The 21,020-nt window shown below is 39.8% G+C and overlaps 1 protein-coding gene across 1 annotated transcript in view; it reads left to right on the top strand.

Annotated features, from left to right (window-relative positions):
* The window catches only part of LOC109477349 (dynein heavy chain 3, axonemal-like), a 52,267-nt gene that overhangs the window by 26,098 nt on the left and 5,149 nt on the right, over positions 1–21,020 (top strand). The window contains exons 33-69 of the mRNA XM_019778550.1: positions 9–152; positions 557–721; positions 925–1,056; positions 1,248–1,335; positions 1,923–2,053; positions 2,348–2,448; positions 2,735–2,849; positions 3,252–3,385; positions 3,742–3,942; positions 4,224–4,283; positions 4,440–4,587; positions 6,385–6,623; positions 7,247–7,396; positions 7,793–8,012; positions 8,360–8,623; positions 9,031–9,204; positions 9,335–9,473; positions 9,885–10,075; positions 11,184–11,279; positions 11,959–12,150; positions 12,563–12,696; positions 13,252–13,414; positions 14,916–15,098; positions 15,508–15,666; positions 15,925–15,996; positions 16,276–16,476; positions 16,811–16,966; positions 17,351–17,551; positions 18,103–18,236; positions 18,698–19,007; positions 19,179–19,244; positions 19,372–19,558; positions 19,744–19,880; positions 20,065–20,169; positions 20,308–20,381; positions 20,523–20,612; positions 20,756–20,927. Coding sequence (XP_019634109.1) covers positions 9–152; positions 557–721; positions 925–1,056; positions 1,248–1,335; positions 1,923–2,053; positions 2,348–2,448; positions 2,735–2,849; positions 3,252–3,385; positions 3,742–3,942; positions 4,224–4,283; positions 4,440–4,587; positions 6,385–6,623; positions 7,247–7,396; positions 7,793–8,012; positions 8,360–8,623; positions 9,031–9,204; positions 9,335–9,473; positions 9,885–10,075; positions 11,184–11,279; positions 11,959–12,150; positions 12,563–12,696; positions 13,252–13,414; positions 14,916–15,098; positions 15,508–15,666; positions 15,925–15,996; positions 16,276–16,476; positions 16,811–16,966; positions 17,351–17,551; positions 18,103–18,236; positions 18,698–19,007; positions 19,179–19,244; positions 19,372–19,558; positions 19,744–19,880; positions 20,065–20,169; positions 20,308–20,381; positions 20,523–20,612; positions 20,756–20,927 — 5,628 coding nt within the window. The remainder of the gene's footprint in view (positions 1–8; positions 153–556; positions 722–924; positions 1,057–1,247; positions 1,336–1,922; positions 2,054–2,347; positions 2,449–2,734; positions 2,850–3,251; positions 3,386–3,741; positions 3,943–4,223; positions 4,284–4,439; positions 4,588–6,384; positions 6,624–7,246; positions 7,397–7,792; positions 8,013–8,359; positions 8,624–9,030; positions 9,205–9,334; positions 9,474–9,884; positions 10,076–11,183; positions 11,280–11,958; positions 12,151–12,562; positions 12,697–13,251; positions 13,415–14,915; positions 15,099–15,507; positions 15,667–15,924; positions 15,997–16,275; positions 16,477–16,810; positions 16,967–17,350; positions 17,552–18,102; positions 18,237–18,697; positions 19,008–19,178; positions 19,245–19,371; positions 19,559–19,743; positions 19,881–20,064; positions 20,170–20,307; positions 20,382–20,522; positions 20,613–20,755; positions 20,928–21,020) is intronic.

Raw genomic sequence — 21,020 nt, 5'->3', positions numbered from 1 at the left:
TCCTACAGTTGTCCTCTCAGCACCACTATGACTACGGGATGCGAGCGGTGAAGGCCGTGCTGACAGCAGCCGGGAACCTCAAGCTTCGCCATCCCGACCAACCAGAGAACGTTCTGGTTCTCAGGTCAATTAACGAGGTCAACCTACCAAAGGTCAGTATAAAGATCAAAGGTAGCTAGAAAGGTAACATTTACAAAGCAAATGCATAATGTTTTCCTTCGCATATGGTCTGCTCTGTTAATTCTTACTCAAACACATTCATATTATATGGTCATAGGAGTCTAAATTCCTCCTGCAAATTGCAACATGATGGAACCCAACACTAGTTACCATGGTGACAGACGCCTGGTTCTAGTCATTGATCTTATTTGTTTGGAGAAGAAGAAGAGGAAACAGAGCAAAAACAATATGTTTTCCTTTGATAAACCCTATATTTTGGAAGAGGTGATGATATTACCAGATTGCTTGCAGCTTAAAGAAGCAAAGCATGTAAACTGCTTTGGTAGATTGAATGATTTACCACAACAATAACACATTTTTGTCCTCCCTCCCCCAGTTCCTGTCCCATGACATCCCCCTGTTTGAGGGGATCATCTCCGACCTGTTCCCAGGAGTGGTCATGCCGAAGCGAGACTTGGGCAGCCTGGAGACTGGTCTGATCAGTAACATCCGCAGCAGGGGGCTGCAGCCAGTTCCTTGGTTCATAGAGAAGATTGTTCAGGTAGGAACATTGTGACAGAAATAGAGAAATAGGGGATAAAGAGAGATACTGGTGCATTTGTCCAGTCACGAACATGCAAATGAGTATGCGCTGAATTTCAATGCCTCCTCGGTTGATATAACGTTAGGTTCCAGCAATTTGGTTGTTTAGGATACATGTATTTCATGGGTGACAGAAATGATTTTGTCTTGTTTTGACTCCAGATCTATGAGATGATCCTGGTACGACATGGGTTGATGATAGTTGGAGACCCCCTGGGTGGCAAAACAAGTGCATTCAAGGTTCTTGCTGGGGCTCTAGCAGATCTGGAGAAAGAGGGATATGAGGAAAACAGGGTAAGTAAGGATATGATAAGATAGTAGCCTTGAACATTTGTATAGTTGTGACACAGAAGACTGTACAAAGACTTTACGGAGACAACTTTACAAAGAATATTAAATTTAATGTTATTGACCTTTGTCATACATATGATCATAGATATTTTAATATAATCATAAGATTTCTTATAACTTCTCTCATATTTCAGGTTGAATACTGCATAATGAACCCCAAAGCTGTCACCATGGGCCAGTTGTATGGACAGTTTGACCCTGTATCACATGAGTGGTCTGATGGTATGTGAACCAATCTTCTACCATTTCACATGACAAGTTTTTGTCTCATTCGAATACTCTTCTCAGCAAAGTAGCTGAAGAGACATGTATAATGGTGAGAGTGAAAAGTTTATACCCATTTTCCATTGATTTTTCTTAGAATTCCTCATGATTAGCATGTCCAGATCTAGATCTGTAGTTGACTTAACATGTTGTAGTGCATCTGTCCTTGGTGCTGAAATGACATTCTCTGCAATTTCTGACTCAATGGACCATTTGTTCACATGTTTTTCTCGTGAGAACTGTGAGAGCAAGTAAAACTTCATATAGTTAAAGTGTGTCTGTCCTTGGTGCTGAAATAACCTTCTTTGCAAATTTTGACTCAAAGCACCATTTTTAACATGCTTTTCTTATGAGAAATGTGTAACAAAGTATTTTCTTTAAAACTCCACATGTAGACATGTTTGATTTGAAATTTCAAGTTGACAATTTCGCTAATTAAAAAAGTTATGTCTTCTCGTGTATCCTTTGATGATGGCAAGTATTTGTTTTGAAAACTTATATCTGTGGCTCGAACTTTTGCTTGATAAGTGTCTCTTTTATTCCAGGTGTGCTGGCTAATGTGTTCAGAGACCATGCCACCAGTGTGACAGACTACAGGAAATGGATCATCTTTGATGGGCCGGTAGATGCTGTCTGGATCGAGAACATGAACACAGTGTTAGATGATAACAAAAAGGTACACACTGATATCTGTATGGATCAAGAACATGAACACAGAGTTAGATGATAACAAAAAGGTACACACTGATATCTGTATACTAGTACTTCTATGCTGTCCAAACTTTACATTTAAGCATATCATCCATGTTTAACAAAAATTCTAAAAATCTAATATACTCAGATAAAATACTCCGAGTACACAGCTCTATTTTTGCTCGTCACTATAATTATTAAGTTGTTAAACAAATGACAAGTACCTGCTGAATTTTCTTATCTGTGGCTTTCCAATGATGTTTTTTTTCACCTACAGCTGTGCTTGATGTCTGGAGAGATCATTCAGATGAGCCCAAAGCAGAACATGATCTTTGAACCAAAAGACCTGGAGCAGGCTTCCCCAGCTACTGTCAGCAGGTAGGGTGATCACAGGACAACCTAATCTGAAATGTTCCACAGACTCATGTACCCTGCTAAACTTTACTCCATTGAAAGTAAGAGGAAGGCATAGCATATTTTGGAATTTTGACTTGGAGACATGGTTGCATACTCAAAGATCGAGAAGGAAAAGACAAGTGTTTGGGTGTTTACTTGTGTTGTACAATATTTCAGGTAGAATAATTGAAAAGAAACATGGATGAAATGTGTAGAATGATACTTCTTTGCATGGTATTTTCTAATCTGTGACTGTGTATCCCCACAGATGTGGCATGATCTACATGGAGCCATCCCAGCTGGGTTGGAGACCGCTGGTGACATCATGGCTGCAGCTCAGCCTGCCTGAGAGTCTGACCAAGGCTCAGGCCAAGACTGTGGAGGTGGGGCATGTTCATGTTTTTTGTTGGGATGACTTAAAGTAATCCAAAATATTTTCTCTTCTATCTGACAATTCTTTCTAGGTTGCCCACTTTATCCATAGTACAATGTATTTGTGTTGACTGGAATCTTTAGCTCTGTACCTGTGCTGCAGCGCAATGAGAACCAGTCAGAATTGCCCTGAGGAAGGTGACAGACGGTCACCAAAACGTCAGCAGAATAAAAGACTTGGTTGTGTAGAAAGAGTCTCTTTACTCTTGTTTACAGTTAGTTACTGCTACAGTAATGTTCTGATGAAATATTCCCAACCAAACCATTCTTTTTTAAACATATAACATTTGCAAGTACATGTTTCTCTGGGTTTCCATCTAATGACAGTACATGTATGTCCTTTTTCTCCCCAGTTGATGTTTGAATGGCTGCTGCCTCCCTGTCTGCACTTTGTGCAGAAGTCATGTCACCAGTTAGTGAGAATCACCCCCATGCACATGACCATGTCCATGCTCAACCTCTACTCCATCCTACTGGATGATCTCAAGTAAGACCCTGTTATCAATCAGCATCTAAACATATTATATATATATAAAGATATTGTATTTGAATGAGCAGTCTTATATTTGTGTAGAAGCTGACCTCAAAACCTCTAACATGTTAAACCTTGTACATGTAGAAAGCTCATTGTAGTACATCTAAGTTGCCATAATGGGGAGATATGCATCAACTTAAGTACTTCCCCATTCTGTTCAATATTTTAGTTGTCATTATCCGCAGCTTTTTTGTTCTTGATCCATTGAGTTCAGTTTATTATATCTTACAACATTCCTTCAATCCATTTTAATATCAGCATATATTTAGGGAAATAAACTTATATCTCACTTGGTTATCTTTTTGAAGGCAACTTGTCAGTGAAGATAATGATGATGATGAGTGGACTAATGATGACAACATGACTGAGAGTGAAGCTGCTGAGCCTGCCAAACAGTCCGTATCTGATGCCAAGTTACAGGAGGAACGTACCAACATGATCATCTGTCACTTCTTGTTTGCCCTGGTCTGGTCAGTGGGAGGGGCAGTGGACACTTCATCCCGAGAGCTGTGAGTACCATAGATGATCACCTCAGTCCTCTCTATGTCGTAGACTCTAAATTCTAATAACATGCAAAAGCAGGATTTTGATTGACTTTTACATGGCATCATTGTGTTGAAGTTTCACACAAATCTTTGACCAAATTTTCAGACAGAAACAACAGTAGACTCATCTTTTGGTTGTATTTCATATATTTCTCACCCTAAGTCAATCAGTCAACGATCATTTGTAAAAAGAAACTTGATTAGAATTCTTTACATACCAATGACTGAGTTCCTTTCCTTTCTAGGTTTGGTGAGTTCTTCAGAGGCCTTTGTGACTCTGAGACAGGAAAAGGCAAAAATCCAAGGTGAGTCAAGCATCTTTAAGTTAATAGATTATCTTTTCTCAATGCTGAGCTGATATCAGAATTTTGTCTAGAAAACTGTAATTGCACTCACGCCACAGGGATGTGGGTGTATTCATCATGTTATCAAAACTTATGTTAATTTTTTATACTACCTAGGCCCAAAGATCTGAAGATAGCCCGCAGTTTGTTCATGCCCAAGAAGGACAGTGTGTACGACTTTGTGTTCATGAGGAAGAACAACTTCGGGTCCTGGTTCAAGTGGCAGAGCCTGGTACAACAAGTGGACATAGCAGAGAAAGCACAGGTACAGCAATATGATTCAATAACATAAACTTAAGATCATTGACATCTATATGTACATATGAATAAACACATTTTAGGTGTTTTATCGATATACCATACAACCAAACTAAGAAATTACTTTGTTTCAATGCATGACCACCATAAATGTCTCTGATGCCATTTTTATATATTGTACATGTACACCAGGTACAATGTGGTTTAGACATGTCTCCATATTTCTGCTTCAGATAGTTTGTGAATTGATGCTAACTGCCATTCTTTATTTATGTGTTTTGTCCCCACATAATGCTGGGAGTAGAAGACAAAGGTAACTACAAGCTCAAAGTCATTGTGCCATTGCATGATACTTGCATGTGGCATAAGCGTGCAATACTTGTTTTTCAAGGGCATGGAAAGTATTGTGCTGGTAATGCATGGCTTACCTGAGCTTTTACAAGAATCATGCATGACTGCATGTGCATGTGTAAAATGTGGATTGAAAGCATGCATGCATGAAGAATCCCAGTGCATGGAATACATAATTTTCTGCATGAGAAAATGTTCTATTAAGAACTAGTTAAAAAACTCTTTGTATCCTGTTGCGTTGGACACAATTGGCAGATGATTTGATGATATCGATTGATGCAAATTAAAGATACATTTTCCTTGACATGGAAAAATTTGAAAGCAGAATCTGATACGAATATAATGCAGACCTCTTAACACATCAATGAATGAGCATGATTGATTAGTAACTCAAAGAAAAAACAATACCACTCTGTTCTATTTTTTCACAGCTGGAATCCCTGATAGTGTAGTGTTGGCTCCAAAATCCTTTACAAAATGCACTGTGCCCTGCACCCTGGTTGACTGAATTGAACACTTCAATCTGTATTCATTTCTGATCAATATATTTTTGTTATTTGGATCTATCCTACAGCCAAAAGATTTCAGAACTTGTAATCACAATAATAACCCTAAATCATTTCAGATTAGAACAATCATATCAATGTTGCCATTAACTTTGAGCTGATGATAGTAACAATCAACTGAAAAATTACTGTATTTGATGCTACTCAGATTTTCTTTTATTGAGAATTATCTAAATCTGAGCCACCTGCTGTAGAGGTAGTGATTTTGCTTGATTTCTGCAGATTTCTTCACTATTCCAATGTGTGTTCTTACCCCCCACATACGTATGCTGTGTGCCACTTGCATGGTTTGCGAACTGCTGCTTTTCCCACCACTTTAAACCCTCCCCACTCACCCCAGCTGGATGATTTGTCAGTAAGAATCATGGTAAGAATATAGCCTCTAGAAAATCTATGTGTATGGTCATGTTAAGACTGCTACAAAGAGCATGCTGATATTTAAAATTGAAAAAAGATTAGATCAATTTCTATTTCAGGTATTGATGAGAGAAAAATTGATACAAATTGATAGAATGATTGATGAGAAAAATTGATGAGAAAAATTGATGAGAAAAATTGATACAAAATACAGCTTTAGACATTTTCATACCATTTATATTTGTTGCAGTCTTGACTAGTCCATTGTCTGGTGAAGGTGATGGTTGGACTGTTCCAGCTGGCATACTTGATCAGCCATCTAGAGCAACGTGTACTAGACAACTAGTTATTCCATGTTTTCCTAAACGTACATGTACTAGCTTCTAATGTCTGTCCAAGGTGAAAAGGTTAAAGTGTATCCTGAATAGGTTTAAAATAATGACAAACATAATTGAATATTCAACCATCCCCATCACATTGGAAAATTCTTTCCATTTGCTCACTACATGTCAATGCAATGATTCTCACAGGCAAGTGAAATTATCGTCCCAACCGTGGAAACAGAGCGACAGAGGTTCTTCCTCTCATGGTTCATCACGCGCGAGGTTCCCCTCCTCTTCGTGGGTCCGACAGGGACGGGGAAGTCTGCCATCACCAACAGCTTCCTGCTGGGTCTGAGTAAAGACCGCTACATGATCAACATCGTCAACTTCTCTGCACAGACATCTGCCAACCAGACACAAGATATCATCTTCTCAAAACTGGACAGGTACAGTCAATCAACAAAGTAGTAGTACTCTTAGTAGTAGTAGTAGTAGTAGTAGTAGTAGTAGTAGTAGTAGTAGTAGTAGTAGTAGTAGTAATAGTAGTAGTACTCATAGTAGTAGTACTCATAGTAGTAGTAGTAGTAGTAGTAGTAGTAGTAGTAGTAGTACATGTAGTAGTAGTAGTAGTATTGGTGTCTGTAAATAGCTGTGTGATGCGTCTAGTCAGACTAGTGTGTAGGCACAGCGTTAGTGTGCTTACCAGTCAATCAAATTCTGCAAAATCTTCTTTTTTTTCATCAGGGAGTCCAAAACAATGCCTTAGAGTGATTTTGGTAGAATATTTCTGACTTAACATGTAGTCGTGTATCTGTCCTTGGTGCTGAAATGAGCTTCTTCTTTTCATTTTTTGGTGCATTGAGTCAAAAATTGAAGAGAAGTTCATTTCAGCACCAAGGACAGACACTAATACATGTTACGTCAGAAACAATCTTTTCTTCACATTTAGTGTAATTTTTTTCACATTTAGTGTGAGAATATATCATCAAAGAATGATCAGTCAGGATTGTTGTCTTCAAAAGGTATAGCATGCAACTCTGAATGATTTTATGTTTGTGTGTAAATCTAGGAGAGGCAAAGGTGTGTACGGGCCCCCACCAGGCAGGAAGTGTGTTGTGTTTGTGGATGACCTGAACATGCCAGCCAAGGAGAAGTATGGAGCCCAGCCACCGATAGAGATCCTCAGGCAGTATGTGGACCATGGGTACTGGTTTGACAGGTAAGATATACAAAAGCCAATTTTTATGAAAGAAAATGCACTTGCTTCTTTTGGTATTAGCACTGTACATTATTTGGTTTCTATCATGAAAGCTGAAATACATCTCATAAAGATAAACACAAATACAAATGTAGCTGTAACACAATATTGCCATGTAAATTTACATTTAGAAATGCAAAGAACTGTTCCAATACTCAGCAGTGAAATTTTTAGCAGTTGTCTTGCAACTTAGAGATGTCCTTTTCTTTTGAAATGATGACAAAAATGTGCTAAAAAATGGCAGTATATGTCAATATCAGACATATTTCCTCATCCAGAAAAAAAATTTTGCTGCCCTGAAATTGCATTGGATGCATTTGATATGTTGCTGCAATGTTAACATTTTCTACCCTGCAGGAAAGATACCAGTAAGGTTCAGCTGAAGGACCTGATCATGCTGTCAGCCATGGGACCTCCGGGAGGGGGGCGCAACACGGTCACCTCACGCTACCTACGCCACTTCAACATCATCTCCATCGACTCTTTTGACCAGGAGACCATGAAGAACATCTTCTCCCCTCTCCTGGACTGGCACTTCAACAGGGGCTTTGAAACTGGCCTGAAGAGGTTTTCCAGGGTGAGTGTATACAAATGTACATACTATTAGCCAAGTCATTAGACACCTCTTGGAAAAATTCAATGTTATTTTTCTCTCAATTTTTTGTTTTCAATGATGGAGAATGAACCTAACTTCCGACACTTGGCCCTGGAACATCAGTACAAAACCCTTCTGTGCAATCTTCAATAGTGTATCAAGAAAGTGCGAAATCCAAATCTATTGAAGACATTTGATGATTTTGGTTAAAACCTTTTTTATGACTTAGATAGAAGAAGAACTTCATATAAAATAACTCAAAACAACTTTATATAGAATAATTCAACTATTATGTAGAATAACTTGAAGAACTTATTTTTTCCCACCAGATCATGACATGGGCCACCACCGAGGTGTTCTCCCAAGCCGTCACCAACTTCCTGCCCACCCCCTCCAAGTCCCACTACCTGTTCAACCTGCGAGACTTCTCCAGAGTGGTGCAGGGTGTGCTGCTGCTCAGTGCAGAGTCTATGTGTGGAGGGAAGGAGGCAGAGTACAAGCTGATCAGGCTCTGGGTCCATGAGGTGTACAGAGTGTTCTATGATCGACTGGTGGACGATGAGGATCGCCAAACATTCTTTGGCATTGTTAAGGTTAGCTACTAATGTGGTTTATCTGATTGTATTCCTGGCAAACCTGATTGTAATTCTAAATTGTTGATATAACTTTAGACCTAGATATGCTATTGACAACCTTTGTTGCTAATGTGACATTTGTAACCCTATTTCATTGGATACAAAATTCTCTATACCTCAACCTCCACAAATACAGTGTTGGATGACCCAAAATACAATGTAGATTATTTTGAATGATAGTACAATGTATAACAGATTATGAAACAAATAAAGACTCAACTTCAAATATGTCAGGAAAATTACTTTTACTGATTCATTCTGTTGTGTTGTGGCAAGTGCTTGCATCATAGATCTAGAAAACGCCACTGAAACATATCTCTGATTAGACTGTGAACTTAAGTTAAGTTGATTTTTCCCTTTCTCAGAACGTGGTGCAGACCCAGTTTAAGGAGAAGATGAACCAGGTGTTTGGCCACCTGTCTGTGTCAAAGGAAGTGCAGGATGACGACATCAGGAGCCTGTTCTTTGGGGACTTCATGACACCAAAGGATGAGGGGAGAAGATACGATGAAATCATGAACATGGAGGAATTAAGAATGGTGTGGAACTGTTGATGAACAATAAATTCTTTACACATAAGACTTGAGATTGTGTTAATTGATGCTTCTGAAGTGTTTCCCAGTTTGAAACATTTGAAGCAATCATTGATGTTACTGTCTTGTTCCCCAGACTATGGAGAAGTTCCTAGAAGACTACAACACCATGAGTAAGGCTCCCATGGACCTGGTCATGTTCAAGTTTGCCATTGAACACATCTCACGGATCAGCAGGGTCCTAAAGCAGCCTAACGGCCACGCACTGCTTGTGGGTAAGTCCTGAGAAACTGGTGGGGATAGAGACTTTGGTTCAACAGTGTAGTAAGGGAGATATGAGTTACATGTAGAATGCCTGTACAATCTAGGATTAGTAAGAAGATAGAAAATAAAGATTTTTAGTGTATGCTACCATCAAATCTGCAGCCATGACTGCCCAAAACAAAATGGTCAAAACTATTCTTAAACAGTATGAAGCAGGTTTAAAATATAGATTCCAACAGAAGAAATTGGAGACACCCAAATGTTTGACTGTACAACTCCAGTCTTTGTCAAGAAATGAACAATCCAAGGCTTCTGTGATGTCATGTTATGCAGATGACACACATAGGTTGCAGAAAGTGTAGTCTTAAACAGGTTTAGTACTGGAGAATCTTATCTGACATGTGTACCGTCTGTTCTGTCAGGAATCGGAGGCAGTGGCCGTCAGAGTCTGACCCGTCTGGCTGCCTTCATGGCGGACTATGAGCTGTACCAGGTGAACGTCAGTAAGACCTACACGGCTCATGACTGGAAAGAGGACCTGAAGAAGATGATGAGGAGAGCAGGAGAAGAGGGCGTGCACTCTGTCTTCCTGTTTGCTGACCATCAAATCAAGGTACATTCTCTTCTTCGCAAGCTCCGAAGAGAACTATGTTTCCCGTCTATTTCACAGACAAACACACACAATTAGGGTAGTGAGCTCACCGTCACCTCAGTACGGTCGGGCATTTATTGCAATTGGATCGTCAATTCAGTAACACCATTACTCTCTACACATTGTAGCTCTCATAGCATGTACATACTTACACAGGAGCCTAATACAACAACAACAAGTCATGTGCTGCGAGCTGGCGACCTATTTTACCCTGGTTGCCAATTGTTTAGCCAAAGTCGGGCTGGTCGGTTAAACCAATGCTCTGTCCAGCGGATGTTTAACGCATCCTGACTTGTAAGTAACTTCTAACCGGCGAAGTTCAAAAGCTCATCTACGTGAACAAGGTTGAAAACATCCTGGCTAAGCAAGTGATGCGTTACAGGTACACCTGAATAACTACTGACCTTCGTAAGTAACGTGGTTCAAAATACGACAATAACACAATTCTGGAGTATATCAGAGGTTACAGCTACACAACATACTGAGTACAGCAAATGGCCACAATGTGACTGGGAACGCTAGCAAGGCAGGTATCTTGCAGAGAAGAGACAACATGAAGGTTATGTAACAACTGATACGTACGCTAAGTCGCAGGTACCATTGAGGATAACGTACAGTGCCATGACGAATGTACGAGTCTAGATAAGTCAGTAGGAACTAAGGTAGCGCGATGTCGTATGAGATGAGAAAACATAACTAACGTTCTACAATCCAGGTGTTCTCGGGTTAGTCATGGGAGGGTTGGGTGGGAATGTGACCGTACAGAGAAAGGTTGAGCCACGAATGACCCTTACGAGGGTTAGGGAGGAAGGGTCAGAGGGTAAAGGGGCGGAATAATTAGTATCAGGGTAGGGGTCACGTGATTGTCTGTTCAGCCGACGGGAAACGAGATTTCTCCACTGTCTTCTGTCTACAAAACAGTAGTTTTATTGTCCTCTATTGTCAAAAAAGCATCAATGATCTTCTACATTTTACTTCTGGTTTCTTTCCTTACAGTCCCTTAGATATTTTAGTACTACCTTCATTGTATATTGATATTTGACATATTGCATTTTATATCTTTTTATAGGACGAGTCCTTCCTGGAGGATGTGAACATGATTCTGAACACAGCAGATATTCCAAACCTATATGAGAATGAGGAGAGGTTGGAAATCATAGAGAAGGTAAAGTTGCACTTTTTGTCTATCAATAGTAGAAGAATTTGACACTGTAGTTATTGCACGATCTTCCCTGTCATTGAATTTTAAAGTCCAACTGTGATAACTGTTAGATGTTATTAATTGATACTAAGTCATGTAATGTACTTGAGTTGCTGCTCTGTTATCTGTCTTCAACAGAATTGATCATATTGTTATTGTACAGCATGTACAATAAACACCAATTCATAAACCCCTATCTTTCTCACAGCTCAGGGAAGAAGAGAGGCAGGAAAATGTCCAATATCCCAATATGGTACAATACTGACGTGGTCGTGTTAATGTTGCATGATTTGAAAATTATTCATAGGGTTCTTAACCCCATGGATTGGGCTGGTGTATGGGTATTTGCTATGTTGTGCAGGGTTATACTTCAACGTTTAACATCCCTCTTCTACAGCTGGTGTCTTGTGATATGTTAACATGTAACTTCACGAAGACTTCCTCTGTGTATATCTGAAGGGCACTGGTGAACTGCTGGTGTTAGATAAACCATGAACATTTGTAAAGATATCCAACATACAAGACAATCATTCCAATTGTGTTTGAAACAGATTCACAAGAACAAAAACTAAAGTTTGATGTCATTGTCCCAATCTTGTTATTACAATTCTTTCTTTTGAATATTTGTGTTTCTCATGTTCAGATGCAGCAGTTGGTTCAGACAGAGCAGCAGCAGATTGAGACCACCCCGCTCAACATGTACAATAAGTTTATAGAGCGTGTGCGGCGCCACCTGCACGTTGTGCTGGCCTTCAGCCCCATTGGCGACGCCTTCAGAAACCGTCTGCGGATGTTCCCCTCCCTCATCAACTGCTGCACTATTGACTGGTTTAAGGTCAGTCGATTTTTTAAAAATGTATACTGGAAGCTTCTAATTCTTCTTGGCCAAAAAACAAGCTATAAGGGGTCCTTTGTTTCAAGTATACATTTTTTTGGCCTTGATTTAGTGAAGGTACATGTACGAGACATTGCAATTTTCTTATTATTAAGACAGTATTTCAAAGTCAAAATGCAAAATTATTGTAATTATGTCTCTATATTGAATGAGGGAAATTCTTGTGATGTGTGTGTGTACGTTACCGTATGTAGTGAAAATATTGTGTCGCCAAGGTGTTTTTTGACACCTTTCTTGTTGCTTTTGATTCCCATATAATCAATGAATAATCAATGAAACAGGATTGTAACAATGTTTTCAATGTTTTAAACTAGTTTTGCATAATGTATTTCATACCTGTATTGTCATGTAGGCATGGCCCGAGGATGCCCTGGAACTGGTAGCTAACAAGTTCCTGGATGAAGTGGAGATGTCCCAGGAGGTGCGGGACGAGGCTGTGGTGATGTGTAAACACTTCCACCAGAGTGTCAGGGCACTCTCTGACAGGTAAGGGAGGGACATGAGAACTGTTTTAGATTTTCAGGGGAGATGGGGGTTAAACCGACAACAGTTGATGAAGATTTTTGAGTCAGCTTCTTTTTCATTTACCCGATAGCCAGACTTTTCTAACTTGTTTCTCAAAGTTTTTTTTTCAAAGTCTGCCTTAGAATATCAAACAGGGCATTTCTTCATCATTTTGTCTTTACATCTGCTAATGGTCACAGATTCTGAAGCATTATTCTACAGAAACAGTGGAATAAAAAGTCCATATTGAAAAGTTGTTGTTGGACCTGTCCTTGGTGCTGAAACTGTTATAATCACATCTGCAGTGTCGGAAATCTAGCATTTCTCTTGATTTCTTGTAATGAAAAGATGCAAATAGGAATGTCAGTGATACTTAAACAACAAATATACTATCACCATGCAGAAAAGAACTGTTTTTACCTTTCATTCCAACATATCTGCAGTAAGAACCATGTCCTAGCCCATCTCTGGCAGAAACAGTACTGTCCTTAGACATTCTGATTCTCTATAACCGTGTCTTGTTTTCAATTGTTGTAGGTTCTTTGCAAGTCTAAGAAGGAGGAACTATGTGACTCCCACCTCCTACCTGGAGCTAATAAAGACCTTCAAGTCCCTGCTGGAGACCAAACGACTGGAGATCCTGACTCTGAAGAACAGGTACACTGTCGGGCTGGAGAAACTGGACTTCGCTTCATCTCAGGTGAGTTATGTCAGAAAGGAAGCTTATTGATAAGAACATTGATAATGCATACATTAAAGTGATATTATGTAGGATTTTCGCGCCAAAACTGAAAATACAAATAATTGAAATTTTCTCATGTAGATTGTCATTTTCGATAACTTTCAACGTATCAGCGTCGCTATTTCGCCTTTTCGGCAACTCAGCGCAGCGCGAGAATAAGTTGCGCAAGGCCAGACGTATTTATGTGTGCCACAATAAATAGAATGTAAACAAACAACGGTTTTCGTTCGGAAATCTTCGGCAACTTCCGGCGCGTGTCTGGGTTCCATGGTTCGAACGCTTTCGAACGCTGGAGTTCGAAGCCGATTGACTTCAAATTTGCCAATTTTTGAAGGGTCAGTACCTAATCTAAAATACTCTTTTTGTATATACTTGAAAGTTATCATGTCACTTATCATATTGCATGTGGTAACCACATTCATACAGTTTCTCATACCAAGGAACGAAGTTTATGACATTACGCTAAATGTATCAAAATGTTGCGGAAACTCAGAATGGTGTGCGCCGGTAGCTACAACTGGGCTAAAATTTCGTCACCGCGATGTGTGCACCGTCGCGGTTTTCTTTGGGGCAAACCCGTTTGTCCTAAAACTAACCAGGGGACTTTGGTATCGATGTAAAGGTGAAGATGTGGGCTATCACACTGTGATATTAGCTAATGGGATCCAGTTGGCCAGTAAAAAAAGATAAGCACAGATAAACTGACCAAAAATGCTAATGTTTGGAAGGCCATAACGATCGGTGTCATTTTGTAATGCACGAAATATCTACATTGTTGTACTAGGCAAATCCTGTAGATATGAAAAAGTATAAACGTTACGTATGTCTAAGGTGTTTTTGTTGCACTATTGACAGTTGTCAAATCGTGACCCGGCATATGCCGTATTTTAGAGAATAACGTGTTCTACGGTGACCTGGATTCGGGAATGCTCGGACGCGGTCGGATGTAAACAAACATGGCCGCGATCCGCGCTAGCGCCGCGGAGTGCGCAGTTTTCCAGCGCGTATTTGCGGCGAAACGACGTTGATATGTTAATCCCCAAATGTCATCATGAAGTCAGGTAGGTGTAAAGAGCAAGAAAATGTGTAAAAGAAAGATTTCTAAAATAGTCAAAATTCTACATAATATCACTTTAAATAACAGTTTGCATGGTGTGCTGCAGTGGTGACGATGATGATAAAATTGTTCAAGAGGATTGAATATTATATGTTTCTGGTGGCACCCTGTGGCGTTGGATTACATTATGTAGCAAGTTACAAGACAGAGATAGAGGGGCTGGTCACCATATGTATATATGAATGAACAGAAAGAATGAACAGAGCAGCCTATTTTGTTGAGCTAGACCATCCCATTTGAAGGTAAACATTATGCATTTGCTTTGCAAATGTTACCTTTCTTGTTAGGATTGAACAAAAAAAGTTTGAAAGTTATAATGTACGATGTTGTTTCTCCCCACAGGTGAGTGTGATGCAGCAGGAGTTGATTGACCTGCAGCCACAGCTGGAGAACAGCAAACGGGAGACAGAAGAGCTGCTGGAGATCATTGCACAGGAGTCTGTGGAGGTGGAGGAGGTGAAGAAAGTGGTGGAAGCTGATGAGGCAGAGGCTAACAAGGCTGCCAGTGAGGCACAGGCCATCAGGGTGGGTATTCTAATAGTGCATATTACTCTTCAAGCAGAGGTTAAGGATTTGACTTCTTTTTGTGTTTTTAACCATTTTTATCTAGCTTTCTTGTACTGATGTCATTTTCATGCTAGCGTATTTGATACTGTCTTGCAGCCATTTGCTTGGAGATTAAGTACATGTTCATGTATCTAATTGTACAATGTAGTACAACAATATGTCCTACCTCTGGATATTGAAATTGAACTTTTTTTTAAAACATCATCTACACTCAAATATCAATTAACAACACCTCTGCGGAAAGATTCTTTTTATCACACATTTGCATTTAAGAAATACAGTGTAATGCATTTCAAATGATATGTGTACAAATAATGACATACACGTGACCAATATCAAATCTTGTGTACTTGCATTGGATTCCTAGGATGAGTGTGAAGACAAGTTGGCCATCGCCATGCCTGCCATGAATGCCGCCATCGCTGCACTGAACACCCTGAAGCAGCAGGACATCACCCTGGTCAAACACATGCAGAACCCTCCTCCTGGGGTCAAACTGGTCATGGAGTCCATCTGTATCCTCAAGGTACTTTGTCATTAGATCCAAGATTAACTAGATATAGAATCTCATCATCTTTTTGTTCTTTCTGGACATTACCAAGAACTACCTGACCCTTACAATATTCTTCAATGCTTTATCGTCACCATATTATTAGTTTTCCTTAATTCCTTTGTACAAAAAACTCAAGAAAGGGACTTACTATTGTTTTCTTTTTTGGCATAAAGGGTTAGCATAAATGCATTATTACTATGTCTAATAATCATAATCATTTTTATGTTGCAGGGTGTTAAATCTGAGAGGAAGACAGACTCCAATGGGAAGCCTTACGAAGACTACTGGCCTGCTGCTAAAAGGGTAGGTTATTGCACATACACTACTGGTAGTCATCCTGACTTCAATCATATTTACAATGTAGATAGTCATAGATTTGACTAGTTTTATCTGTTTAAGTGTATCTGAACAGATACATTTCAAAAAAGCATTGAACATCAGTGAATGTTTTAATTCTTAGAGTAGCCACCAACAGTAATGAAAAGTCTGAAGTTGGGATGGGGGTCATAGAGATGTTATATTGTAACGTTCCAAGCTTCAACTCATTAGTGACCCCATCATTGCTACTATTACGTTTCACAGATGCTGGGTGACTTGAAGTTCTTGGACAGTCTCAAACAGTATGACAAAGACCACATCCCCGACCCAGTTATAAAGAAGATCAGGGATAATTACATCAGCAACCCTGACTTTGACCCTGCCATCATCAAAAATGTGTCGTCAGCCTGCCAGGGTCTGTGCAGCTGGGTCCGGGCTATTGAAGTCTACAGTAGGGTGGCAAAGGTGAGTAGATACCATCAGATATTCTCGACAAAAAACTGTTGGTTCTATTGAATGTTGAGTGAGAATAAAAGATCTAAGAACCACTCAAGGCTTTAGCAAGTTTACAAAAAGACAGAAGAACTTTATCAGAAGGTTCTTTCTAAAGTTTTCCAGACAGTGACACAGTGCCTTAAGTTTAACTGTTAATTGGTATTTATTCACATAGACTTGGGAGCATTGGACAGAAAGCACATAATGTGCTTATAAGGATCCTTTGTTCAAAAAACATGATGTAATCACAAAATCGTGTTAACAAATACAAAATATAAAATTGAAATTGTTTGCTCTGTTTTAGGTGGTAGCACCAAAGCGGGAGAGTCTGAAAGAAGCAGAGGGAATTCTGGGAGTCCAGATGGAGAAGCTGAAGGAGAAGAGGGCGGAGCTTAAGCAGGTGACGGACAAGCTGGACCTGCTGAACGAACATCTGAGACAGAAAATGAATGACAAAAAGGTACCATTTTCCCCTATATGCTTTTAGTCACTGTTAGAAATCATGCTGGTTTGACATGTAAATACTGATACCATTGTTCAATAAAGTTTGGATGGTTGCATTGATGTATTAGCTTTATTTTACTTTTTAAATGTAGGTATAGACCTATTGAACCAGTGCATTCTTCCCTCAATTGGAAAGAATGCTCACTTTGTAACGGGGAGTTTGTGAGTTCAACACTACCTTGTTGTAGTGATTCCACAATTGTGTGGCACAAGGGCTACAGAAATGGAGATGGGCACCACCCCTATGCTCTGCACAGAGTGGAACGGGACCTTTTTTATAGACCTAAATTTTGATACTTTTGAAGTTAACACAAACAAAACATTGTTTACCTTTAATTAGCAACTGGAAGACAACATTGAGTTGACCAAGGTGAAGCTGATCCGTGCAGAAAAGCTGATCTCCGGTCTGGGTGGAGAGAAGGAACGCTGGACCCAGTTGGTACATCAGCTGACAGACACCTACCAGAACATCGTGGGAGACGTGCTGCTGTCAGCAGGGGTGGTCGCCTACCTCGGACCCTTCACACTCTCCTTCAGACAGGTAGGTTAGAGATAATCATCGACATCTGATGATCAAGTAGTATGTACTGGACCAAGAGGTTGGGAGTTTGAATCCCAGCTGTTGTCACTCACCCGTCATGCATGCTACTAGAAGGGGTCACTCACATAAGCTGTGGTCCACTGTTCATTGTGCTTGTCAAAAATAGCTAGGAAAATTTCCCCAATACAATGAACCTGTAAGTATTGTACATAGCATCTGTCTTCTCTGTTACAACCAGTGGGAGATTAGGTTTCAGTAAGCTAAAACTGGATCAAGCTCACTTTCCTTTCCTTCCTCATTTCCTTTCCTTTGAGAATTTGACTTATAGAAACAGAAGTTGACACAATGCTTGTATTTAGCTTCTTAATGCATAGAATTTGAAAATCTACTTTGCAGGTTATCATAGTCACTGTGGTACTAAACTACATAAGATTAATCACATGATATATACCAATGTGACACTGCTTTTGGGGGGGTGGTTGGGAATGCCTCATACTTTTTAGTGATGAACCTATTATCTACAACTAAACTAATCACTGTTGTTTCTTCAGGATATCCTTGGTGAATGGTACAGCATGTGTCATGAGAAGGGAATCCCCGTGTCAGACAAGTTCTCCCTCTCACAAACCCTGGGAGATCCGGTCAAGGTCCGCGACTGGCAGCTGGCCGGGCTGCCCAATGACTCGTAAGTACACTGTAACTGAGCAATCTTGAAACTTGTATCTTTCAGCATAACAAACGACAGTACTGAGACTTGTTGTCTAGAAACAAGTTGAGAACAGCAAGTTTTCTGATCAAATTTAGAAAGGTTAATTGAGTAAAATATGCTTCTCTATCTATCTATCTATCTACATTCCTCACTGTAACGACAAAGATTCTATTCATTTATTTATTTTTTATTTCATCTTTACCACAAAACAAGGCTCATGAGAGCCACTCAAATGTTTTGGGGTCAGTGTACTAAGTCAGTGAGGACAGATGTTTTTTGGCCTTTGACTTGAAAAGACGTCTCTGTCATACATCATTTATGTTTAACTTAGTTCTTTCCCCCTTATTATTATTATGCTTCTCATGACATCAACATACAAAAATAGTCAAATATTAATGGATCATCAAAATCATTACTTTTGTTTCCACATTTTCCAGATTCTCAGTGGACAATGCCATAATTGTCAGCAATGCAAAGCGGTGGCCACTGATGATTGACCCTCAGGGCCAGGCCAACAAGTGGGTGAAAAACCTGGAGAAACCCAACAAACTGCACATCATCAAGCTGAGCGATGCCATGTACACACGCACACTGGAGAACTGTATACAGTTTGGGAACCCCGTCCTGTTAGAGAATGTTGGAGAGGAGTTGGACCCAGTCCTGGAACCTCTGCTGCTCAGACAGACCTTCAAACAGAGCGGGATGGACTACATCAGGCTGGGAGAAAACGTCATTGAGTACAGCAGGGTAGGTTAGATGATGTTAGGACAAGACCAGCTTTCCACAGGATGATTGGTATTATGATAGTTGGCTCGACTTCACTACTGTAACAGTAACTTGGTTGTAATTGACAACATCATATTGATTTTGTTTAAAATATGACTTACATTAATTTTGTGTCACTATTTTTCTCAAAAGGACTTCAAGTTTTACATCACAACCAGGATGAGAAACCCACACTACCTACCAGAGACATCAGTCAAGGTCAGTAACATGCATTGTACTGACATTCTCAGAACCTAGTCTGAATATTTCAACAGTGATTATTTTGTATGTTTGCAACAAGTTGTGTCATTGTTGTGTTTTTGATGAAAAACTTGATGACCTTTAGGTGACGTTGCTGAACTTCATGATCACTCCCCCTGGACTGGAGGACCAGTTGCTGGGGATCGTCGCGGCCAAGGAGAAACCCAAACTGGAGGAGGAGAAGAGTGAGCTCATCCTGGAGGGGGCTCGGAACAAGAAACTCCTCAAGGAGATAGAGGACAAGATTCTAGAAGTCTTGGCAACATCTCAAGGTAGGGAGTCAGTCATTGCTTTTTGCCTAAATGTTAGACTGTCTTGTGATTCAATTAATGATAAATTTATTACAAGCAAGCAAGTAACTATTCACCTGTTCACTTTTAAATTACATTTATCAGTGTCTGGTTAGTCCTCTTACTACTAGCTAGTCTTATCATTTGCCAACATCTTTATTGTTCAGGCAATATCCTTGAGGATGAGACTGCCATAGAGATCCTGTCCTCCAGCAAGGCTCTGAGTCAGGAGATCAGTGAGAAACAGGAGGTGGCCTCACGGACAGAACGGGAGATTGATGATACCAGGAATGGATACAAGCCGGTGAGTATTTAGCCAATTTAGCAAGGTAACACAAACTGTATTCGTTCGTTTTCCTTTGAAAATGCCATTGCATAGAAGTATTTTCATAGAAAATATATGAAACAATTACTAACAATTACAAAATGTGGTGTCAAGTGAAACTAATCGCCTGATATAATTATAATCATTATTTTTGTTCTTCCAGGTTGCCAAGCACTCCTCTGTCCTGTTCTTTGCCATCTCAGACCTGGCCAACATTGAGCCCATGTACCAGTACAGCCTCACCTGGTTCATCAACCTATATCTACAGGTATGAAACACCGATATTTATCATATCTTTTCTTAGACCCAGAAGCAGAGAAATGAATATCCAGTATATATTACAAGGTACATGAAATTTTGCCTTAGTCTGTAAACAATGCTCACTTTTCATTTTCCTCTCCCACAGTCCATCCTGAACAGTGCTCCATCTTCTGTACTAGAGGAGAGAATCACCAACCTCAACAACCACTTCACATATAGGTGAGAACTCTGCTTCTACATATCGTGTTTGGTACATGAAAATATGTTGCTACCAAATAGTTGATCTATAACTTTGCCTGTTGTCTCCAAGTCTTTTTAGTAAAAATGCCTTTATCCTGTCCATTTTTTTTGTTAACCCAGCATCTACCAGAACGTGTGCAGGTCCCTGTTTGAGAAGGACAAGCTCCTATTCTCCTTCCTACTGTCCATTGGGCTAGCCAGGATGGTGGAGTAAGTTTTTCTCTTATTTCTCACGTTACATTGAATCATTTTTACACTTTAAGCCTAAACTCCCCAGGTAACCAATGCCATTTGGCACCATATATTAACTAAAAGCTCCTGTCTAAACTTCTTATATCTATATTTTTTTACAGAGGGGCAGTAGATGAGGATGAGTGGAGGTTCCTCCTGACTGGGGGTGTTGCCCTTGACAACCCTTATCCTAACCCTGCTCCTGATTGGTTGAAAGACAAGTCCTGGAATGAGATTGTGAGGTGTTCAGATCTCACTGCATTCCAAGGTTTCATGCAGCATTTCAAATCCAATGTAAGTCCATTACATCAATTTTGTATTTGGCTAGAAAGTACAATAAATTATAGTGTGGTCTATATTGTAATTTTCAAAGGATCCACCCCTGTG

Source organism: Branchiostoma belcheri, unplaced genomic scaffold (genome assembly GCF_001625305.1).
Source record: "Branchiostoma belcheri isolate BF01 breed outbred unplaced genomic scaffold, Haploidv18h27 scaffold4, whole genome shotgun sequence".
NCBI classification, from domain to species: domain Eukaryota; kingdom Metazoa; phylum Chordata; class Leptocardii; order Amphioxiformes; family Branchiostomatidae; genus Branchiostoma; species Branchiostoma belcheri.
This window is presented reverse-complemented; position numbering and strand designations above follow the sequence as displayed.